This window comes from Plecotus auritus (assembly GCF_963455305.1).
Source record: "Plecotus auritus genome assembly, chromosome: 2".
NCBI lineage: Eukaryota > Metazoa > Chordata > Mammalia > Chiroptera > Vespertilionidae > Plecotus > Plecotus auritus.
Genome location: NC_137771.1, coordinates 203,811,858 through 203,835,921, shown reverse-complemented (window position 1 = coordinate 203,835,921; position 24,064 = coordinate 203,811,858). Strand labels below are relative to the sequence as shown.

The following is a 24,064-nucleotide window of genomic DNA, read 5'->3' as shown; positions in this document are numbered from 1 at the left end:
AGTTTTATACTCTAATATATTCTGGTACTTCAAAATATTTGAGCATGTACTTAAATCCTGAACTTTTAGGTAGTCAAATTTGTTCAGTTATTCATTTCTTAGTGTAACATTGAAAATACCCGTTTTTCCCTTTAAAGTTTATAAGCAATTGAGAAATAAGATATAGAAGACACTTACGTAGCAATTAAAATAACAGCTCTATTTTGATAATGTGGATTGAGGGACCTGATTTTAATATGAGCAGGCATTTCAGAGAAGAGGGAATAGGAATAAGCCTTAAAAAGATGTTCAACCTCATTACTAATCAAGTAAATGCAAATTAAAATCACCAGGAGACACCATTTTATCTACATCAGATTAGCAGAAATTAGAAAGCCAGCAATACAAAGTGTTGCTGAGGATGTGGAGCAACAGAGTTCTGCAGATGAGCATGTGATTTGGCAGAATCACTTTGGAAAACAATTTGGCATTATCTAGTAAAGTTGAAACTGCACGTATGCATGACCCAGCAGACCCATCCCTAGGTAGATAAAGAAATGTGTAGCTCAGCCAGTGTGGCTCAGTGGTTGAGCGTTGGCCTATGAACCAGGAGGTCATGGTTCGATTTCCAATCAGGACACATGCCTAGGTTGTGGGCTCGATCCCCAGTAGGGAATGTGCAGGAGGCAGCCAATCAATGATTCTCTCTCATCCCTCTCCCTTCCTCTCTGAATTAAAAAATAAAAATATATTTTTAAAAAAAGAAAAAATGAGAAATGTGAAACCTTGTACAAAACCATGTACAAAAATATTTGTAGGCATTTGCTTATAATTAGAAAAAATAGAAAACAAAAATATTTATCACCAGGAAATGAAATAAAGAAGTGTAGAGTACTATTTGTCAGAGAAAATGAATGAATTACAGCTACATATGTCAACATGGATAAATATCGAAAATATTAGATGAAAAAAAGCAAATTGAAAAAAATACACAGAGAATGATTCTGTTTTTGTAAAGTTAAAACTTGACAAAACTAAACAATATATTGCTTAGCGAGCCATCCATTCATAATTAAACTTTAAAGAAAAGCAAGGGAATGATAGCCACACACTTCAGGGTGGACGGGAGCAGGAGGAGGTCAGAGAAGGGCATACTGAAGACTTCCCAGGCTTCCTGGCGTGCAGCCTTAGTTGTCACACTCATGCATGTAACACTTTGCATGACATTTAGGTTTTCTTTTATTATTGTGATGCTTAATTGATGTTTTTGTTAGATCTGAGTATCCTTAATAGTAAAATATATATACGTTTTTTTTCCTTTGTTGGTATGGAGAGAAGAATTTTATGCCCCACAACCTGTAGGTAACTGCCTGGAATCCCATCACTCTAATTTCTTATTTGGAGTTCTTTTATAAATAAGTTTGTGGATTCCTGACCCCCAATCAGAGAAACCCTCTTTTAATGACTAATACTAAAAATCTGGAAGAAACACAAGGGAAAAATCTATACCTTTCCTATTAAAGTGATGACTGAGTCAGCCCTCCTTTGGCACTCACCAAAACCTCCTGTGGTAGTCAGAACTCTAAGATGACTCCCAAGTTCCCAGCCCCCTAGTACACACATCCTGTGTAAATCCCTCCCCCTAGTACACACACCCTGTGTAAATCCCTCTCCTTGAGTGCTTGGTGCGGGGGAGGGGGGAGGGAGGTGGCACGGAACTGAGAATGTGCTAGGCTAGTGGTTCCCGTGATTGGATTGTTATAGAAACAAGGTGATGGCCCAGTCATCCGTGATGACATTACAGTATATAAGCTCCTACTCCTGCTGGCTTTGAAGCTGCCATGTGGCTAGGAACTGAGGGCCACCTTCAGGAGGAGCTGAGAGGGACTCCCCGCCAACAGCCAGCAAGAAAGTAAATCTGTCCTACATCTTCAAGGAACTGGATTCTGCCAGCGACCTGGATGAGCTTGGAAGCGGATACCAGGTTCCATCTAAGAACCATAGCTCTGCTGACACCTTGATTACATCCTTGGGAGACTTTGAGTAAAGACCCAGTAAAGCTGAATCCAGACTCCTGGGACCCAAAGAAATTGTACTATAATAAAAGTGTGTTGTTTTAAGCTGCTGAATTTGCAGTAAGTTGTTACAGGGCAATAGGACATGAAGACACACGTATTATTACGCCGAACCGCTGAACAGCCGGGGCAGCCAACCCGTGTTGGCCCCTTCTTTCTTTCCTTTCTCCACATTTTTGTAGAATTGTCAGTTTCTAGGAACAAGCCAGAATTGATATCCTCTTTCATCATGAAAAGGAAAGAAGATTGCCACAGTTTAAAGCCTGTACTCCAGCCAGTCCTCTCTCCCCTTTTATCCAAGAAATGCCCTCCTCATGTGCCCTGGAAAGGCTGCCAAAACTATAACACAGGTTACTTGGTAAGAAAGTCAAGCTAGCTTCCTTCCTTCCTTCCTTCCTTCATTCCTTCCTTCCTTCTTTCCTTCCTTCCTTCCTTCCTTCCTTCCTTCTTTCCTCTCTCCCTCCCTCCCTCCTTCCCTCCCTCTCTCCCTCCCTCCCTCCTTCCCTCCCTCCCTCCTTCCCTCTCTCCCTCCCTCCCTCCCTCCCTCCCTCCCTTCCTTCCTTCCTTCCTTCCTTCCTTCCTTCCTTCCTTCCTTCCTTCCTTCTTTCCTTCTTCCTTCCTTCCTTCCTTCTTTCCTTCCTTCCTTCCTTCCTTCCTTCCTTCCTTCCTTCCTTCCTTCCTTCCCTCTCTTCTTTATTATTCCTCCCCTTCTTTCTTTCTTTCCCTTTCTTCCTTCCTTTCACAAGCATTTCTTAAGCAGGAGCTGTGCTATGCCCCATGCTTCCAGAGATAAAGAAAATAACCTTTCCCTTTAAGGAGCTCACTATTTAATAGTGGAGACAAATTACCACATGGTAATTATTCTGCTCTTGAACAAGCAGCTAAAAAGTGGGGGAGAGAAGGTAGTAATTATTCTGGAATCTTTTCCTTTCACTATACACACACCCACTCTCTCCATTCTCTCATACACTCATTAGGACCCTATATAAATAACATTTTCGGTTTTAGTCGTGGTTGATTTCTGTTTAAGGCACTAAATTGCTGTTCAAAATGATGAGGTTCTTTTAAACTGACTTCCCAGTGTGCTAGTAGGGGAAGCTGATTTGGTTTTTAGGACTGCATTTCCCTGTAAGTTCCTGCCAGGACATTGATGATGTCTTTCGGGTTTTATTTTTCGAAGTGTGGAGTTTGTTTATCCTAATAGTCAATAGAATATGATTTCAGAAACACCATTCTGAAACATTAAAAGTGGGAGGAGTACCAAACAACTATTTGTTACTAAAGCCTGCTGCTGTTTCCATGGCTGACGTTTACGGGGTTTTATAATTAGAGCAGTTTATGCGGGTACCACATCTTGTATCTAAAAATGGTCAAATTAAACAGGATGTTGATAATCTGCTCTTAGAACAGTTAGGTTATCTAGATAGCTGCAGCATACCTGGACAATTTGAACTGGAGGCAAATTAGATGAATATGATGAAAATAAGTTGTTGCCATCAAAAGGAATTTGTTTACAGTACTTAGATTTTCAAATAAAAATAGGGTCCTATCAAAATCCTTGGGTCACAGGTTAAGGAAAAGCAAGTACAAAATTATCCAAACTCAAACAGGTCTTCTATTCTTCTAAATCCAAAACCTATGTCCAATTGCTTATAGGTGGCATTTCTTACCAAAAAAAAAAACAAAACAATAAAAGAAACTATAAGTCTATACTAATAAAAGAGAAAGATGCAAATTGACTGTACCTTTGTGACGCCCACCAGCCAATCAGGAGTGAGTATGCAAATTAACCCAACAAAGATGGAAGGTTAATTTGCATACACAGGCGCCGAGCAGCCGGGGGTGGGACGGGAAGGCATTCCACACTGCCCTAGCCGCTCCAGGCCTCTGGGCAGCGTGGGAAGGCAGGAAGGCAGAAAGGCAACTCTGGGCCAGAGCGAAAAGGCAGCTCCAGGCCAGAGGGAAGGTGGTGCTAGCAGCCAGGGGGAGGAAGGCCCATTATTGCATGAATCTTCGTGCATCGGGCCTCTAGTATATATATAAAACTACAGAAGAGAGCTTAATCTCGACTTTTGGCTAAGGACTGGTTTTCATTGCTGTCCTTTTATCAATGTTCAGAAACAAATTGCTTGATGCCTCTGTGTGGTGAACATTCAGAAGATGAAGAGGCGCCCAAAGACATTCTGCTGTTGCACAACTGGCCTTCCTGACGGTGCTCCATAAGATTTCACATGGAAAGTGCACTTATGTCAAGCCTTTCATTTCATTTCACCATGATCATTTTACTATCCAAGTTTTAATTATAGACACTGTTTCTGATGTAGCAATCCTCTGCATTCTCTTCCATTTGACTTAAATTGAATAAATGTGGCCATGCTCTACTATACACTTGGAGGCTAGAACAGAGAGAGGGAGAGAGGCAGTGTCTGTACAAGAGGTACATCCAGGTTAAGAGGGACCATCCAGTCAGTGTAAGCAGCCACAGGAAGGATGAGGTAATGGGAGGAAATTCATCACAGACTCCCAGCTGGTGTGCTTAGCTTCTAGTTTACAATTATTACTTCTTCTAGATTTATTTTTCTAAAGGAACAAGTGTGGATGTCTGACTTATGCTTCTTAGCAAGAATTATTCAGGGTCTCAGGGGGGTGCCAGAGTAATTTGAAGTATCCGTACTCATTTTTATATACAGTTGACCTTTCAACAACATGGGGTTAGGGGGCACCAACTCCCTGTGCCATCAAATATGCACATATAGCTCGGCTGGTGTTGCTTAGTCAGTGAGCGTCAACCTATGAACCAGGAAGTCACGGTTCAAATCTCTGTCAGGGCACATGCCAGGGTGTGGGCTCAATCCCCAGCTGGCATGCAGGAGGCAGCCAATCAATGATTCATCATTGGTATTTCTTTCTTTCTCTCCCTCTCCCTTCCTCTCTGAAATCAATAAAAAAAAAAATTTTTTTTTAAAGAAAAGGAATGGGATGTTAGACAAGACTTCTAAGTAAGAGAACAAAAGGAGAAAGAAACCTTAGGCAAGTAGGCTTGACCCTGAAGACTGTTTCCCACCTTCCCTCCTGAAATGGGGACCCAAAATGATTTCTTCGTTTTATTTCATTATCTTTATAAGCTTCCACCATAGACTAGTGACCACTAAGGTCTCTTCCCCCCAGAAATTCAGGAAGGTTAGAAGAATGTATTTCTGAGAAGTATCAAGGGAGGATCAGATGTCCTTTATCTGAAGAGCAGACAAGAGGGCAGGTGCAGTTAAGGCAGAAAGTACAGGAAGATATCACAGGTGAAAACTAATGGTAGAGGTTATGGGGTTCTTACAATGACCTGGAAAGAAAACCACAGGGAACAAGCAACCATTGAACAATGACTGTGTGCCAGATAATTTCTTAGGCCTTGCTAGAGATTGCTGAAACCACTAAAGCTTAAATCATTTACCTGAGGGCATTTAGCTACACTATGAAGCTCGGTTGTCTAATCTAAAGTTCATGTTCTTTCCATCACCCTCTCTGGCAGAACAGCTCTCCCCTTGCCTTGGTGGATGGCAGCCATGTATTCTGCATCCTGAAGCAGCAACAGCAGCAATCTGTGATGAGGGTTCAGCTGGGTTAGCTCACCTGCTGATGGTGCTGTTGAATCCCAAACAGCTTTTCTGTAGGAGCCATGAAGTGTGAAATAGGGCAACAAGAGTCCATCAGTAGCATCTTCCTCTGCCTGGGGAAAAAGTAGGAAAGAGAAAGTCTAACAGAGCTGACCTTTTTCATTTTTTTGTCTCCCTCTCACTTCCCATTTCCCCCAGCCCACTTTATTTTTGGGGCTTGAACACAAAAGGCCAAATTTTAAAGAACGTCCTTATAATAGTATCAGTAGATTTAACCAAATGGTTAAAGTGGAGCCAGTTGCTTTCCCTGTAAGTGGCAACCGTGAAATTGTCTTCATTTTATCCTGTTAGGGTTGAGTATTCCAGTATTTCAAAGAGATGCCGCCCTCACCTGCGTTCATTGCAGACCCCTGACCTTGGGTAGTTGACCGAGTTGCTATTATTCAGTGTTCATCTAACACCTAGGATCCTCAAACTAATGTCATAGAAACCCTAAGGAAGGGTAGAGGTGGAGAAGGAAGGAGTAGAAGTGGGATATTGTGAAGGCTTGGAGCATTGCTTGTGAAGAACAGACACAAGTAGAGTGCCTCAGTAGACACAAAAGCCTTGGAGTATTGGGTCTAGGAGATGGGCTCAGGGCCCCACCCTGACCCCTGGAAAGGAGATAGAGTATGTGATCCTTTGAGACAAAATGGAGCCATCTCACAGTTTTGCTTGAGCTTAGGTCTGCTTATTGAATAGGTAAGTAACCCAAGCAAAAGGAAGTGGTGGACAATTGAGGAAGCTTTCAAACCTGGTGTAAAACATGTAGTGTCGTGGTTTATGTGGTACAGGGCCACTTAAACTAATTTTGAGAGAAGTAACCATTAAGTCTCCAGGAAGTGGTTTTGACTATTTTCAGAAGTGCTGAGGGTTTGTGTCTCATTATTTAAAGGCAAAATGCTTACACACTTCTCTTTGTTGTTGATATAGTAATACATGCTGAAGGAATAAATAAAACGAATAGGAGATGCAAGATTAAAATGACACGAATGGAAAAAGTACAGGCTAAAACTCATGTCAGAATGATTGGTTTATTTCCCAACTAAATAAATCATGTCATGCTTCATGCATGAGTATTGTAGGGGAGGAAAATTTTTCCCTCTACCCTTCTAGGTTCTTTTGGCTGGCCTGGTAATTAAACTGATATAAGACGAATTAATAGAAGAAAACCAAATTTACTTTTGTACATGTAAGAGCCTCACATAGACATGAGAGGTTCAAAGACAGTCAGGTAATTCAGGTTTATATGCCATCCTGAGCTAAGCAAAAGGGGGTTTGGGTCCCCGGACTTCAGAGGGAAGGAAGATAATTTACAAGAAGAAGGGAAGATGATTGGTAAACAAATGTTTGCTATGCCATCCAGAGACAATGGGACACAGAGGGGCATCCAGAGAGGACTCCCTGAAACTTACCACACTTACCCCAAACTCTTTGTAGTTATTTCTAGTGTTAGCTCTCTTCCTGGACTAGGGCCTGTATCTAAATTCTCTTGATTTAAAGGGAAATTTAAAAAAAGAAAAAAGAGAAGAACTCTTCCTGAGTCTTTTGGGACTTGTCTTCAGCTCAAAATGATCCACATGTCAAAGTGGCAAGCCTTTGTATCTTTAAAAGTTGACTTCCAGAAAGGTGGTCCTGGATCTTAGGCAATGTATACTCCATTTGGAAACTGGATATACATTTACCAGATTTGTGTCTAAAATGGGTTATTCCGTTTGTGTTCCCTCTTTTTAAGGCCACAGGAATTTTCCGAAGTTGAGCATACTCTAAAAATTATTAGCTGGGCAGTTTCTTGGTGCTTAGTGAAATATATTCTTTTATCTCTGGGTAACCCTTTATGTTCATCTTTTCATTAAGATATTTCTTTCAAAGAGTGCCAGGTCAGCATTTTTTTTTTTTATTATTATTATTGATATTTTACAGAGAGGAAGGGAGAGGGATAGAGAGCTAGAAACATCGATGAGAGAGAAACATCAATCAGCTGCCTCCTGCACACCTCCCACTGGGGATGTGCCCGCAACCAAGGTACATGCCCTTGACCGGAATCGAACCCGGGACCCTTCAGTCCGCAGGCCGACGCTCTATCCACTGAGCCAAACCGGTTTCGGCAGGTCAGCATTTTTAAATCAAAATTTTTAAAGTATAATACATAGTTTTATAAAGTATATCCTTAAGGATTTAATTCTTAACTACTGCTAAGACACATCTCCCTTCCTTTTTTGAAACTCCTCAGCTGGTTGTCATTCAGCCATCCAAGCAGGATACTACTATAACATGTGTTCTTAATTTAAGATCCTTAAGGCTGGGAATTTCCCATTGCACATTAGTTTCAATTTCAATTTGCAAGCTAGCAAGAGCAACATGTTCCCTCTCTATAAGGTTAAACATGTGCACTGAAATAGAAGAGAAAAATCAAGTACCATAATTTACTATCGACAGTGCTGAAATTGGGCACTATAGTATATGGTCAAAGCCTTTTATTAATTAAGTTATCACAGAAAATTCTATATGGATGATTTGTGGACATTTTAAAGTCAGGATGGAAATTTGCTTCTTTTTCATGTTTTCTTAATAAACTCAATTTTCTTAAGTAGCCTGTGGGTTTATATTCATATTTGCAACTTAGGAATGTTTTTAAGAGCTTTGATGTCAGTAATTTCCATATTGAGATTTGACATACACTTGCACTCATGTTAAATCAGGTGTCCTAGTTATCATCATTTTAAAAGAATCTTTGCACATACACATACACACCACTCAAATACAAGCCAGAAATTCCTCCTTGCCAGCTTTGTTCGGCTAACTCCTATTCATGTTGAAATGAATCTCCTTCTCATAGCACTGTCAGGCTCCTCTCTTACCCAGATTCTATTGGAATGCCTGGCATAGCAGAAAGTGCTTGTTAAAATCGTGCTAAATGAATGAATAACTTGAGCCTCCAGGCTGGCTAGCAAATGAGTTCAGAGGCTATGTAAGCATCATTTATAGACTCAGACAGAATCTTGTGCCAGCCAGAATGGCAGACGCCCAGCAAGTCAGGGAAGATGCCACCCTGGGATTGATAGCTCCTTTAAGGGCGGGATGAGGCCAGACCAACAGGGGAAGCCACGTAATGAGGTGTGCTCCCACCCACACCTAGCAGTTCTACACGGCCTGTGGGCCAGGACCAGCTCTGTGTGCAAAGCTCCTACAAACTTCCTGCTCTTTAGGAACTCCAAGAAGTAGAATAGTTAGAGAGAAACATTCCCCTGGTGCTGCCCTAAACAAAATTTAATTACATGCATCATGCTTAATGTTTAAAAACCTCGTTTTCTAGTCAAGTCAGAGGTTGATTTCATTATGTTTGCCTAGAAAATAGCCTGGTGACAAGTGAAAAGGCTACCTTCAGAAGCCTGTTGGACTGTGGGTGGATGGATCCACAGGGAGGGGCTGTGAGAAGCTTTACTTCTCAGCTCTTAACCAGAGGGACAGCTTTTCCAGGGATCCTGAAAGGAGCTCTAGATAAATGAAGGTTGTGCCCCTTGAAGTGTCATTTTTCAGTTCAGAAGATGTCTCCTGCAGTTCACATGTTAAACAGCTGGGGGTCAAGAGGAGATTTAGACCTACTTAAAGCACAGTGTCCCCTATTTACTTATAGAATCTCCTCATTTTTAATTGGCCTGGCCAGCTCCTTTATCAGTTGTGTTCATGCAGTTTATGCCTTAAGTGCCAATTAAACTCTTGGGCCTATAACTGCTCTCTTTTCACACTTGGAAAATATGAATCAACGGAAGCTCAAGCTAGCAGCCTGAAATATGCCCCAGTCCTGGGCAGGTGCCCAGAGGACTAGACTGAGCAGTTGACATGCAGCCTGAGTTCTGGTTCTGTTGCAAACCAGCAACTTTAATAACCAATATTCTCTTTGTTTCTAATATTTTCTATACATATTTATTTATTAAAGTAAATGAAATTGCAGTAATATTTGTAGACAGTTTTTTCCCAAGTAAAAATACTAATGTAATATACTTCTAAAGAAATTTTATGTATAGTTTTATTTCATTTCTCACTTATCAGCACTTTCCCATGACAATTTATATTCTTCAGAAGCACAATATTTGATGCTCATAAAATGCTTTATTATTTGGATATTTTATAATGCATATATGTCTACTCATTTTCATTATTCCTGTTGTCTTGCTGTTTTAAATAATTCTGTGAGGTCAGTCCTTGTACATGAACTTCTGTTGTCATCTCAGAGTTTCCTTAGGATAAAATTCAAGACTTGGCATTATTGAGTCAAAGAGTACAAGCGTTTGTTCTGTTCTTTGTTTCAAAAGTGAAATATATATTTTTAAATCCCTTTTAAGAAGCTGCTTTTGCACTCATTTTTATTCTACAGAATCTTTTTTTACCTCTTCCTTTGTGCCAGGAACCATAGTAGGCTATGTGAATTTCTTACCCTATTGTGTCTTCAAGGGGGAGTTAAGGTCTCACTGCCTCCCAGCCATCCTCCCTTCAGTTCTCCACACCTCCTACCATCTCCCCAGACTGAACCCCTCTGCGTATCATTCCCACACAGCCAGGCTCTCAACGCACTGTCATAGCATTTACCACACTGGATTCTAAGTGCCTGGTTTCATCTTGCCATTAGGTAGTAAATGCTTTGGAGTTAAGGACTATATTTTGCTCATCTGGATTGTTTCAGTACCCAGCCTAGTAATTTGCATGCAGTAGGCGTTGAATGAGGGAACAAAGAACATAAAATGATTTTGTACATACAGATGCACATGCACTTATGCACACACACAGTCAATCTTATAATTAGAGGTTTGAGAGAATAACATGGTTGTATTTTCTCCATTGTTGATGTGCTGATGGGATCTCACTTTTTCTGTGTTCAGATAGGCCAGATGGAAGTAAAGTCAGGATTTAATCAGATCTTTGGGGTAAGCAGCCTTTTAGGAGGGGTAGATTTCAAGTCAGTTTGTAGTCTCACTGATTTCAAAGTAAGCTAAAGAGTTAGTAATAATTAGCCAAAACCGGTTTGGCTCAGTGGATAGAGCGTCAGCCTGCGGACTGAAAGGTCCCAGGTTCGATTCCCGTCAAGGGCACGTAACTTGGTTGTGGGCACATCCCCAGTGGGAGGTGTGCAAGAGGCAGCTGATCGATGTTTCTAACTCTCTATCCCTCTTCCTTCATCTCTGTAAAAAATCAATAAAATATATTTAAAAAAAAAAAAAGAGTTAGTAATAATTGGATCAAGTTGGCCCAAATCTGATTTGACTTTATTTACCCTAAATACACATCATTGTATGACCTTTATTTTAGTCCTTTAAATGGGGCATAGAAATTATTGTGTTGTTTGTATGGAAAATATCCTCTGGAAATAATTTATATAATTACAGAATCTGCCAATGGCCTGATTCACAGGCAGCTCAGCCTTGGTTAGCAAACATTGTTGGTACCTGCTATAGCATTTTTTTAAAAGTAAGTTTCATAATTGCTAGGTCAGGGTAAAATTTAAGATATGTAATATGCAATAGACATGTGATATCTATCCATCTACACACATTATACAGCTACAAAATAAACATGTGTAAAACTAGCAATTTATCTCTGTAGAACTGAATATAACTTAGCTTTGAGTTTGTATTAACTGATACTAAAATCTTACTCTATTCACTTCCGGGTATATTCCATAATTTCCTGATTTTTCTCAGGTTTTTATGTGTAAATACAAAGTGAGTTCATGTTTCCACCCCTCTTCCCCCAGGGGCTAAGTATTGGGATTTGTTACTGTTCTGGCATCTGGTGGGATGACCTAGGGTCTTCAGGACATGTGGTTGGACGGCCCACATCCCAGCTCTGAAGCTCCTGAGAGTTGCCATTCCTCCCTCAGGGGCAGCCCAGCAGCTCCTGATTCACACTAGACTAAGTGAGCTTCTCGTTCAACCATTGGCTCTCCATACTGGGGCAAAAGTTGATGATTTCTTGGGTTATGTCCTGGAAAGCAAGGTTTAGGTTTTCTGGACTTTAAACTCCACATAATTGTTGGAGATCCACACATCAATGGCATTGTCTTGTTTTCCTTTTTCTCTCCCATCTTCCCCTCCCTGCCAACCACCACGACCGCTCACCACCCTCCTGCCTGGCCAGTCTTAGTGGTCAGGGGGAACCAGAAGACAGGACTCAGGGGGCAGGAAAACTCACTGCTCCATCTTCATATGCCTGTGGTTTAGACCAGGACCTGGACTAAAAATGGTTTTTATCTTAAGAATACTCTATCTTTGTGAATTTCCAGTCACCTTGACATTCAAAAGCTAAACATGACTCTTTCTGTTTGCACTTCAGCCAGAGTAATCCTAATCTTCCCTGGGACGATTGGTGCCTCAGACTGAATAAAGGAGGGCCATGCACACGTAGAGGGGCAGTAACTTCATTAATATCTCCAACTGTCACCCTCCAACACATGTGTATATGCAATAGGTTTATAGCTATTTAAATAAATAAAAAAAGGCCAGGTTTGTTTTTCATTGAAACCATAGGGATGAGGGTTGATTCTACGCCAAGAGAAAGAAGGTGTAATTCTCTGTTAAGCACCAGATGAATCAGGCTGTACCTTTCATTTGCAGCCTTCTCCTCTTTTCTCTCTCAGCCTTTCCTCCCTTGGCCTTTAATGAAAAAGCAGGCAACTCTTTTAAGAAAATTCAATTTCCAAAGTTTTTATTAGACCCCACTCCCATAGATTTACATATAAAGAGACAGAGACACTACCTGAAATTTGCTGGAAACCTGAAGAAATATGAGCTATCTCACCGAAGAATCAGCAAATAACACGAAGACATGAAAAAAAATATAGTCTGTGCTTCTTTGGCTTGTATAGGAAGAATCAAAGAACCATGAAATTAATTTTATTTGCCATTAAAAAATACTAGACCTAGAATCCAGGATGTGATTATGTAATTATAAATTAATTTCAGTTAGCATGCTCTCATCTGAACTAAATGTCAGCAATAGTTATGAGAAGTATGTTAATGAGCATCACAGAAGCTTGTCTGCTTGCTTGTTCTCAGGATGCCCAGGGAGTAGAGATAAAGGCTCCTGTACCAAGAGGACCTACTGTGGCTTTCCAGACTCCCCAATGCATGTGATCAGTTTAACAGGGAGCAATTCTCTCTCATGGTCCTCCTTAACTGAAAAGGAAGGGTTAGAAGGGTGTTCCCGGGCCACACTCAAGTGTGAAGTAAACATGATTATTATAGCAGCTGAAATGTGAAGTTGAAGAACATTTCAATTTCAAAATGGTGTTCAAGAGCATCTGATGACACATCTATATTTTAACTCTGGTGAAGTGTGAAAATTAAATGAGTACTCCATCAGATTGTACGAATGAATTATGACCTCCCCTCTTAAATAAATTGTGTGTTTTTTATGGTTATGGTAGCATACCTCATTTGTGAAAAGACCTTTCTGGCATTCACACAGTTTTTTATTTCTTCTAGTCATTTTGTTAATTATATGTTTGCCGAGGAAGAGACCAAGCGTAGCTAAGTCTAGAATTAAACTACATAGCACTGGGGTTTAAAATAATAGTATTTGTCATCAAGTTGACTGCCTCATATTCAGCCAGTGTCAAAATCAATGGTTGATATTTGTGCTTACGCAGAAATCTCATGGAAGAAATGACAATTCTGATTGGTAATCGACCTTTTTCTCACAAATTGTTATTCCTGCCACTCTGCCCTCCAGAATGTGATGAGGGGAAGTTGAGGCAGCTGGAGTTATAGAGGAAGACCCAAAAAGGAGCCATTGGGTGGGGGGAGGGGAGGGGAGGTGGCTTCTGTCCATGCCCAGTCTGGAGACTCACCTAAGCCTCCTTGCATGTATATATGTGCCCCATCGCTGCTTTCTCTGTGTGGAAGCCCATGAAGAAAGTTTGCCCTCCAGTACTTCAGTCTTATTGACCCAAGGTCTTAACGTGTTCTCAGCAACAAGGTAGTTTGTTCTGTGAAGTAAGATTAGATTGTAAACCGTCTCTTATAATCCTGCTAAGATTACAAAGCCCAAACAAGAAATTGCTTACAGTGAGGTGTCCTGGTTTGCTTTAGAACATTCTTGGGCCTGCAGCCAGGATTCAGGCAGCTTTCCACAGAAGGAAATAGTGACATTTCAGTGATCCTGAACCCTGCCTGCAACGCTGATTTCACATCGGGGACGCAGCCATTTGGCCATGGCTCAGATTCTATTGTTAGCATGGGCAATCCCCACTTTCTCAAAGCAGTACCTTCCGGAAATCTGCGTCTTGAGGTTGCTCTTATTTACCCATAGAAACAATGGGATTGTGTTCTTGACAAAGGAATGAGCAGGCCATGAATCTTAAGTATACCCAACACATGAGTAAATCTGAACAGCCACACTCTAAATCCCTCGTTGATAAGCCCGTCTTGAACAATAAGCCCCTGAATCAGGATACTACAAGGAAGAGAAACACCCAACTTAAAAGCCTTAAGCAGTAAAGACATTTCCTGTCTCACAGAACAAGAATAGGTGAGTCCACGCTGGCTCAACGGTTTCATTTTGTCTCAGGGACTAGGGCGCTTTACTTCTGCTCTTTCCTCAGCACAGTGCCTTGAATTGAGCCATGTCCCCTCAAAGTTGCAAGATGGTGGAGAAACACATGAGCCCCAAAGAAGTGAATCGTTTTCAGCACTGAGTCCCTTCCAGTGAGAGAGAAAGCCTTTCCAGAAGCCCCAAGCAGACACCCCCTTAAGTCCTTGTCCGTGGAGCACCCAGGACATTATCCTAGACTTTCCTCCTCTCCTTTATTTCCTTCATTCTCCATGACCTACCCTTTCTGGTTTTAAATAACCTGTCCCCTACCCTCTATTTCTATGTGTACTATGTTAGTTCAGATCCTCATTAACTTGACCTGTTCTCCCTGCTTCCAGTTTACCTTTTACCGTGCCATTGAACTGATCTTTAAAACACAAATCTCACTATGTCACTGTCCTGCTTAAAAACCTTCAGTGGTTCCTAATCACATATGCAATTAAATTTCCACCCACACACACCCCCACCCCTGGTTATAAGAATGACCTCTCCCCTCTTTAAAAAAAAAAAAAAGAAAGAAAAAGAAAAAACAGCAAAAAAAATCCTACATGGCAGCTCAATACAGCAGATGACGGATGGAGAGCTGCTGTGGCTGGAATGGGGATGGGGAGGGGGCTCAGAGCTCAGCCGGGTGGATGCCTCTGCTTCCCTCTCATGGAGACCCCAGAGCCTTTCCTTGGATCCTCTGTAGTCAAGGCAAGTGGACACACCTACTAGGCAGTTAATTTGGACCTCAGGAGTGTCATTCAGGCAGCAGCATAGACTTCAATGGCAGTGGAAGAGAAGGTCAGGAACGTACTCTCTCACAGTATGCGGAGTGAGAAGCGAAGAGGGCCTTCTAGAAAGACAGCTCCAAGAGTTATGGTGATAGAATGCCCCCAAGTCATGTAATACTCAGTAACACAATGTTTCTATTTCATCTTTCAAACTCTGGCAATGTGCCTTATAGGAGAATTTATGCTTTGTGTTAGACAAGTCAACCCAATCAGATGCTTGCAGACAAGGTGAGAATGGTTTTGAAGACCAAAATGCAACTAATATAAAAAACTGAGAATAACAAATTGTATCTGTATGAATAGTTCCTGTGTTTACATTTTCATTCTTACAGTGTGTGGGGGGTTTTTTTAAGGTAAAATATTTGCAATTGGCTTTGATAATCCCTCAGATTAGTCTTTTTTCCTTTCACAGGGATTTCCATATCAGAAATCCTGAATTGACCAACATTTCATGTGTTTCCATGTCTGATCAGGGTAGTTTGGGGTTAAATGGGCTTAAGAATGGAATTTCAAATAGAGCTATAAGAACTGAATATGCTAATTATTCTACCAGCTCTTGATAGCAACCTGTATTTATTCTTTATTCTATTTAAGAATTCAGTCTTTTGTGTTGTTCTATGAAGACTAAAGAGCTGTTTAGATGCAGTTTACATTCTGTTATAGAATATGACTTTCTTAATGAGGAGTTTAAATATTAATGAAGACTAATTGATGAATAATTTTAACAAGCAAAGGCATTATCAGTTTGAAGCAAGCACTTAAAGGGTTGTGCATTCCGGCAGGTATTTGCATACTCGGTGACACTGTCAAAAGGGAGGGACGAGGAAGGAGAGGAGTTGGACAGGGCATCGGGCAGGTAATGAGGGCCGCTCCAATTAGACCAGACTGTCCAACTCTATTTGCTTTAATCCATTCTCATTCCAAGAAGGGTTTGAAGAGAACATGGCTTTTTGTGTCTCATGTGGGCTCCAGGCAAGAAGGTCTTCAATCTTGTCACCTACCCCCCATCCCCAACCTCTGCCAAACCCTCCCTCCTGTCTACCGAGGACTCATTTCTGCCATCATGGTAGGTTTTTCTGCTTCTACCTTTATGGTCTGCCCCCATCACACCCTGTTTCTAACCACTAGTCTTTGCTATCAGGCTGTGCAGGCAAATTTGTATAGGCAGCTCCCTCACGACTCCCGATGGCTTCATAGGATCTGGCTGCTGGCATCTGTCAATTACTGGCTCTTCCAGGCTGTCCAGCTGAGAAGCGTCCCCACCCCCTCCCCCCGCAACTCTCCCTACTTTCAAATGAATCTTCACAGAAACTAGGCACTGGCAAGAAGCAGAAAATATGTATCAATTGTCTGAAGCTTCAAACTGTTTTTTATTCTCTCCTAATCCTTTTAAATGTGATATGTGTTTAAATTAAGAGTAGCGGAGACAAAATGACTTGGGAAAATGATAATGTTATGCTAGCCTGTTTCAGTGACACGGTAACTTGGTTAAGAAAATTGACTGTCAGATTTGATCAGTGTGGTTGATGTGAATAGCTGTCATTCCCGGGCTGGAGTAGAATTCTCCCCCAACAGGAGCGGTTTAATGACTGAAGGATCCAGTCACCACGTGAAGCAGTCGCACCTCCATGCATTGCCGACCTCCTACATTGCCTCTCTCTTCTGCTTTTCAGGTACCACGTGCTTGATTGCTCTACTATCAGATAAAGACCTCACCGTGGCCAATGTGGGTGACTCCCGAGGGGTCCTATGTGACAAGGACGGGAACGCCATTCCCTTGTCCCATGATCACAAGCCTTACCAACTGAAGGAAAGAAAGAGGATCAAGAGAGCTGGTGAGCTTGTGAACGCCTCCAAGCTCTGTCTGCTGTCTCGCTGGGTGGACAGGGGCCTTATTGGATAGCCCCTGGGGCATAAGAGGTTTAGTTACTAGTGATTAATAGAACCCTACAGAGGTTGCTGCTGAAGTAGTTGAGACTGGATTTTGTAATATCGCCCAGCAAAAAAAAAAAAAAAAAACAGCCACTGAATTCACCCTTCTTCATGGTCAAGAATTCCAAAAGGGCCAAAAGAGCCCTTTGCTCATTTAAAGGCTAACGAGATCTTTAGACCCCTGCTTGGGTATCCCGCTTCCCTCCAGCCATGCCAGACTACTGACCTCTCCCCAAATGAACCTTGTTTCTGATACCTCATGCTTTTTTTCTTTTTTTAAAATATATTTTAATTGATTCTAGAGAGAGAAACATCCACAAGAGAGAAATTTCGATCAGCTGCCTTCCACACGCCTTCTACTGGGGACCAAGCTCTCAACCCGGAATTGAACCGGTGACCTCTCGGTGCATGGGACGATGCTCAACCAACTGAACCACACCGGCCATGGCTGATATCTCATGCCTTTGCAAATGCCGTTCTCACTGTCTAGTGGATAGCAATTACTTGTCCTATGAGACCCAGTTTAAGGGTGTCCTTTCAGAAGCCTTCCTGTCACACAGTACCACAGGCTCCCCAGGGCTGGGTTAGGTGCATCTTCGTTCCTTCCCCAGCATCCTCTGTGGACCTCGTGGGTCACCTTTTACAAAGTATGGCTCTCTTATCTGTCTTGCCTTCACAACTGGGAGTTCCTTGAGGCAAGAACATGGTCTGTTCATTTCTCCAAGCACCTTGCTCAGCACCTGGTATAAGTAAATACTTTAGGGAGTGGGGGATCCCCTTTTTATTTATTTATTTTTTCTCACAACTAATGGCTGGGGATATAAACTTACATTCTGGAATTGGGATGGAGATGGGGAATGTAGTAGACAGCCTTCCTTTTTGGGACACCTATGTCCCCTCCTGCTTTTGTGTGACAATTTGCTGCACCCAGTTGGGCCAGACATGTTAGTCTTTCCATCTCCATTCCTGATGGTGTCTCCAACAACAGTGACACCAACGGCTTTCGCAGGATCACTGTGTTTGGGGCCAAGCTTAGCAATTTACATGCGCTTTCTCTTTCCCTACCTTATGAGATCGATACTGTCATCCTCACTTTACCACCAAGAAAATGGAGCCTCCAATAGGCTTCTGTACACAAGGACACGTGGCTAGTGAATGGTGAAATGAGAATTGAGACCAGGACTGTCTGACTCCAGAGCCCGTGCCCTTGCCGATTAGACCACACTTCCTGAAATGTTCTCAGATATCCCCAGCCCAGCTTCATGCTCACTCCGTCCTGATCATCACAACTGGAAATCATTCCTTCCTCCTCTTCTGTGGGTGCTCATCTCTCCTGGGAGAATACTACTTTGTGCTTGGAGCTGTTGATAAACGCAGATTTTCTTTCCTGCCAGACCGTCTAGTTCTTTAGAGAAAGGTCTGGATCTTGCACAACTTTATAACCTGCAAATCACCTTGCAAGGAGTATGTATTTAATAACTACCTGACAAATAATATGTGAATGAACAAAGTTCTAATTATTTTAAAGAAAAATAATAATATATACTATTGAGTGCATGTTATATTCAGGCACTGTGCTAAGTGATACACATGGAATAACTCCTTTCTTTCTCACAACTCAGTGGAATAGGTACTATTATTGTCCCCATTTTGCAGCCAAGGAAACTGAGGGTCAGAGAGATAGAGTTTCTCATCCAAAGTCACATATAGCTGGAAATAATAAGCTAGGAATTAAATCCAAGCAGCCTGACACAAAAGCTGAGCCTTGAAACACTGTGCTAAAATACACAGGGGTTTTTTTAATCCTGATCCTATTTGGAGTACTGTTTTGAGAACTATAGAGGCACAACCAAGGGCAGTCTCAAGCCAAATAATGGATTCCAGCGTTGTCTCTGGTCCCCAACCACCTGCCTTTTGCCACTCTCCTCAAATCCCCACCCCAGTGCTCTCTACTCTCTATCACTGAGCTGTCAAGGTGTTAAGTTAAAACTGATGCCCTCATCCATACACATCTCCTACCCTCATTATTCTTATTGATATTTTCTTGAAGTCGTTTAAGATACAAGGATGAGGGCAGGAGGATCTAATGGTAGAGTGTCAAACCTCAAGCTATGCAGCAGGGGTGCTGTTCCTTCCTGGCAGTGCCAGGGTTGGGTGAGGGGAGCACATGCGATATGTCACCTACAACAGGTCAGCCTTCTGTACACGTGCCCAGACTGTACCAGGTGTGTGAGCTTTCTGTTGGTCAGGCTAATGATCTCATTCTCTTCCCAGGTGGTTTCATCAGTTTCAATGGCTCCTGGAGGGTCCAGGGCATCCTGGCCATGTCTCGATCCCTGGGGGATTATCCGCTGAAAAATCTCAACGTGGTCATCCCAGACCCAGACATCCTGACCTTCGACCTGGACAAGCTCCAGCCCGAGTTCATGATCTTGGCATCGGATGGCCTCTGGGATGCTTTCAGCAATGAAGAAGCTGTTCGGTTCATCAAGGAGCGCTTGGATGAACCTCACTTTGGGGCCAAGAGCATAGTTTTACAGTCATTTTACAGAGGCTGCCCTGACAATATAACAGTCATGGTGGTGAAGTTCAGGAATAGCAGCAAAACAGAAGAGCAGTGAACCCTTCGGGGCTCAGCTGCCGTAGACTAAAGGACTTTCAACACACTGGTCTCTTTTAATGTCGTGAAGCTGTGGAAGTTACAGTTAGGATCCCCCATCCCAGACGTGGGATGCCCCCTCCCTGGCGGTCTTAGGTCTGTATCCAGTGACGATAAAAAGAGGGCCGATGTTGAGAGGCTGCAAGATTGTTTTTTCATGTCTCCCAATCCTTTCATCCAACATTCAAAATGTACAAATATCTAGTCGTAGAGTCACATGTATGAAGTGAATGGCGTATGTGCCATGTGTTCTCCCTTTTAAGGTTCTTTTCGAGATTTCAAGATCCCTTACGGGCCCTCCAGGCATCAGACTTCGGAGCAGTGAGCAGGGCAGGCCGCCCAGAGCTGCCGGAGATAGGCCCCAGCATCCCCTGCGCGTCAGGGTGGCAGTTCTCTTACTGAGGGCAGAGCTGCCCTGAGAAGGCTTTACCCTCCTGAGCCCAGGTTTTCCACTCCACAGAAACCGATTTGGAGTGGTTTGCTGTTCTGCGGCTGCTCTTGGAGATGGAGGGAAGAAGGGAGGCTGCAGCGGCTACACAGCAGAAGTAACCTTTTCCCTCCTCCCTTTATTTCTTAAATAGACTTGTATACCATCTAGCCGGTCTTTGTGCCAGTCTTTGTGCACTTATCCTAATCCTGCATGATCTTAACCTTTTGCTTACACCTTACTGTATGTAACAGGCAGCTGTTAAACTTCACAACTGGAAGCCACTTTTTTTTGTCTTTCATCACCAAGAAACCTATTAGGGGAAGTCAGAAAAGCAAATCACAGTATCATAATTCCTTCCATCTTTAAGGGTAGATAGGGGGGAAGTAATGGCTGAATAAGTCACATTTTCCCCCTTGGGAAGTTGCTTGTTTGCATTGGCAGAGAAAGCTGGGGAAGTTACCACCCTGAATTGAGCTCCAGCTACAGTTTTATGCCCTCCCCCCCACTTCTCCTATCCTAGTAGCTTTCAAGTATCTTTCGAGGAGTGTTCTGAGAAGCAACAGAACTGTATGAGTATTTCTCGAAACCCAAGCCAGAGTTCCCACCCACATTTTGGAGTTTGGTGGTAAACTGTGGGATGCACTTCTCCATGACCATGGAGAAGCAGGTAGCTTCCCCAGGCCAACCATTCAGTGACCAAAAAGCGGTTTGGGAATTCAAGCTCAAACCGGTATTGTAAGGCGGCCCAGAGTTATTCTGGGGCCAGGCTTGCTGCTCTCTGTTTCCTATTACCAAAGTCACATTTCCAATCTCAGTATTTTATAAGTTAATTGACAGAAAATGCTCAGGCATCCTGTTGGCCTGACTGTGGTGGCTCAAGTAGCCAAACATGATTTTCCTTGGATTCCCAGCCCTGTGTCTGAAATGCCAGGGTGTCCACCTGGCTCTGTTCTTTCTGAGTCAGCATTTGTCATTATAGCTTCTCAAAGGCCCCATTCGCTTTCCTCAGCTGGGGAGTTTTTCTGAAGCAGGTTCCAGAGAGAACCCGGGAGAATGAAAAGAGCCCCTCACGGTCACCAAGGACTGCAGTCTGTCGATTCCTCCCAGCACTTACCTTTCTTTGACTCCAGTGAGGATGAATAACAGTTTCCCAAGAGCTTTGATTGCTTTTGTAAACTGTGACTTTAGAATTCCAACATTAGAATTAGAACCTTAATAATTTTTTTAGCCATAGTATGTTCTAGTACAAAATACCTACCACCATGTAGACTGAGCTCTTTGCCTAATTAAGAGGCACTGAACAGTTGGATGTGTGTATTTGGGGTGGGGGTCAGGAGGAGAATGTGGGGAACACGCTGACTGTGGTCAGTGTGGGACGATCAGGCCAGGTGGCCCGAGTTTGCCTGGAGATTTAGGATGTTCTAACTCCAGAGAGTTACCAAAACCCATCATCCAACTCAAGTTCAAGAATAAGCTCTTTCATTTTATGGTACACAGTCAATTTTCCTTTTTTATTTTTAACTTAACTCCAAAATTCATAATCACAAAGAAAGATGTTTTTAAATGCCATGATCATTGTTGTTGTCCAAAATGAAAATAGTATGGTTTTGGTGAAGATGAAAAAGAAAAGCTACTAAGTTAAATTAGTAAGTTAGTGTTGTTTGCTGCAGAACATCTCAGTAGGTGGTGCTGAGGGCAGGAGCGCATGACTGCCCCCCAGCTGAGGTTTACACGGCATCTACGTTTTGCTTTGTAGAATTAATTCATTTCTGACTTTAACCACATAGTATGTGTATTTCCTATTCCCTTTCTCCCCTTTTTCCTCTCATTTTTGCTTGTAGATTTTTAAAAGATAGAAGTTCTAGGCAAAATAGCAGCAGTTTGGTTAATACCTATGTCTTTAAAATACTACAGTCAGAGTATTTTGCTCCCTTCCCCTGTCCTGGAGCGCTCTCTCTCTCTCTCTCTCTCTCTCTCTCTCTCTCTCTCTCCCTCCTCCAGCTGTTGGGGGTCTACAGAACCACGCTTGGGGTGCACTGTGGCTCCTGGCTGCTCCCTTCTTCAGGGACAGGGAAGGTTGAATGTAGCCACTAGGGAAATCGAGTTGAGGAGTTTGCATGTGAAGCCTCCCTAAGCAGCACTGCCAAAGCTTTGGATTGTCCACCAAGGCTGCCCAGACTCCCCAGCCCGAGTTCACCTTGCCAATAGCTCCCACGGTGCCAAATCTGGGATGGTTTCTCAGCCTTTTGGAAATGAAGCTGGGAACGAATGACCACATGCCATGAGCCCCCAGCAAGATGCCAAGCCCAGGCCTCCTCCATGCACTGCTCTGCTACTGCTCCACTGGCCATTCTTAAAATGGATTGGGATTTGGGGGGACGGGGAGTGTTAAGGAAGGGAAATTTTAAAAAAATCATTGTATTTGCAATTCTCTAATCAATGGAATAAATGATACTTACACAGAAAATTCCAAAGCTAGTTCCCAAGACCTGCATTTATTTAATGTGACCCATTAGCCCAACTCTGAAGTTGTCGTTCTCATGCACATATGCACACATTACTGGTTACCAGTAGCCTCTTGAATCTTGTCTATGTAATACTCTTATTTCAGAGAGTGTTTTATAGAATGAAGGGGCATATGCAATCTGGGTAAGTTTAAACAGGCCTTATTTCATACAACGTGAACAATTTCAACCCATGTCCATTTTATGCAAACAGGATTCCATGAGAGTGGTGGCATCATCGTTTCAATCCTATCTAAGGTAATTTTAGGAAATTGATTACACTATTGAATTGGGATATCTATATCACTGGGCTATCTGACAATACACAAGGGATTCAGAAAGGCAATGATCACTTTTTTCTTTACCAGGTAAACCTTGACTTCCCCCCACCCCCCACCCCCTGAGTTGTTTTCAGGTCAAACTCTTAAATCTGAATTAATGCAGAAGGTTTAGAAAGGGCAACATTTCATTGTACATTTCAAAGTATAGTAATACATACTCTGGGTAAACAGTTTCCAATGATGTCAGATTTTTTCCCCTCCTTTTGACCCTTCTTGAGACGGATCTTCCCTTACTATGCCCCCCAAATTGCCTTAGCTCATCACACCAGCATTCCTGACCCAGAAATGACATGTTTGTTAGATACCACACTGGGGCCTATTTAACTGCCTCTAGATTAAATCATTGATATCTAGACTTTTGAGCTAGTTAGCTGCATACCACCGGAGTAATAGAATTTCATTATCTCCCAAAGTGAGTTCCACAGAACACACGTTCCAAAGATGCTCTTCCACATACAGGGTTCCGGGGTTAAAGGAGTTTGGAAAACATGGCACCTGAGAAAGTGCAAATAAGCACCTCGAAGGTTCTAAAATAAATGCCTTGCAGGAGGGAAGAAGCACACCATGGATGTCATTTCAGTTAGGGTAGTGTTTTCCAGATTAATTTGACCACAGAAGCTTTTTTGAGTAACACTCAGTAACATTCCAAGGAGCTCATGTTCCATAGGACCCACTTTGGGAAATTTTGAGATATGGAAATATTACTGTTTTTCATCCACTGTGATATGACTCTTGGTAGTTGTAGTACAATTTGTAATTTAGAAGCACCGATCCTTTGGAGTAAGAGGCTGAGCTGTTCATGAAAGCAGTTTGAAGAAAGAGCATCATTTACTATGACCATCAGCAGCCTTGCATTGACAGTAGAAGCCCAACCATCCTACCTGAAGCCCCAACCGTTGTCTCCTTTCTTCTATGTGAATACTCAGCAAGAGTCTTTGCCATCCAGAGTGAATCAAAATAAATATTTTTACATTTCATCACTATTGAGAGTAAAAAAAATATTTAAAATAATAGAAAATGAGGGGAAAATTATAAACTATTAACATTTACTTACTCTGCGCTGTTCTTCTTTCCAGATTCAGTGAAATCACAGCTAAAATCCCTGTCCCCTGTTGTCCCACCTTTCACATTT

General features: G+C 42.3%; 1 protein-coding gene across 4 annotated transcripts in view; it reads left to right on the top strand.

The window, feature by feature from the left end:
- PPM1L (protein phosphatase, Mg2+/Mn2+ dependent 1L) overlaps positions 1 to 22,558 on the top strand; it is a 248,654-nt gene extending 226,096 nt beyond the window's left edge. For all 4 annotated transcript variants that reach the window (XM_080655774.1, XM_080655777.1, XM_080655776.1 and 1 more), the window contains exons 3-4: positions 16,740 to 16,901; positions 19,273 to 22,558. In XM_080655774.1, coding sequence (XP_080511900.1) covers positions 16,740 to 16,901; positions 19,273 to 19,619 — 509 coding nt within the window. In that variant the 3' untranslated portion in view covers positions 19,620 to 22,558. The remainder of the gene's footprint in view (positions 1 to 16,739; positions 16,902 to 19,272) is intronic.
- Positions 22,559 to 24,064: the final 1,506 nt, after the last annotated feature.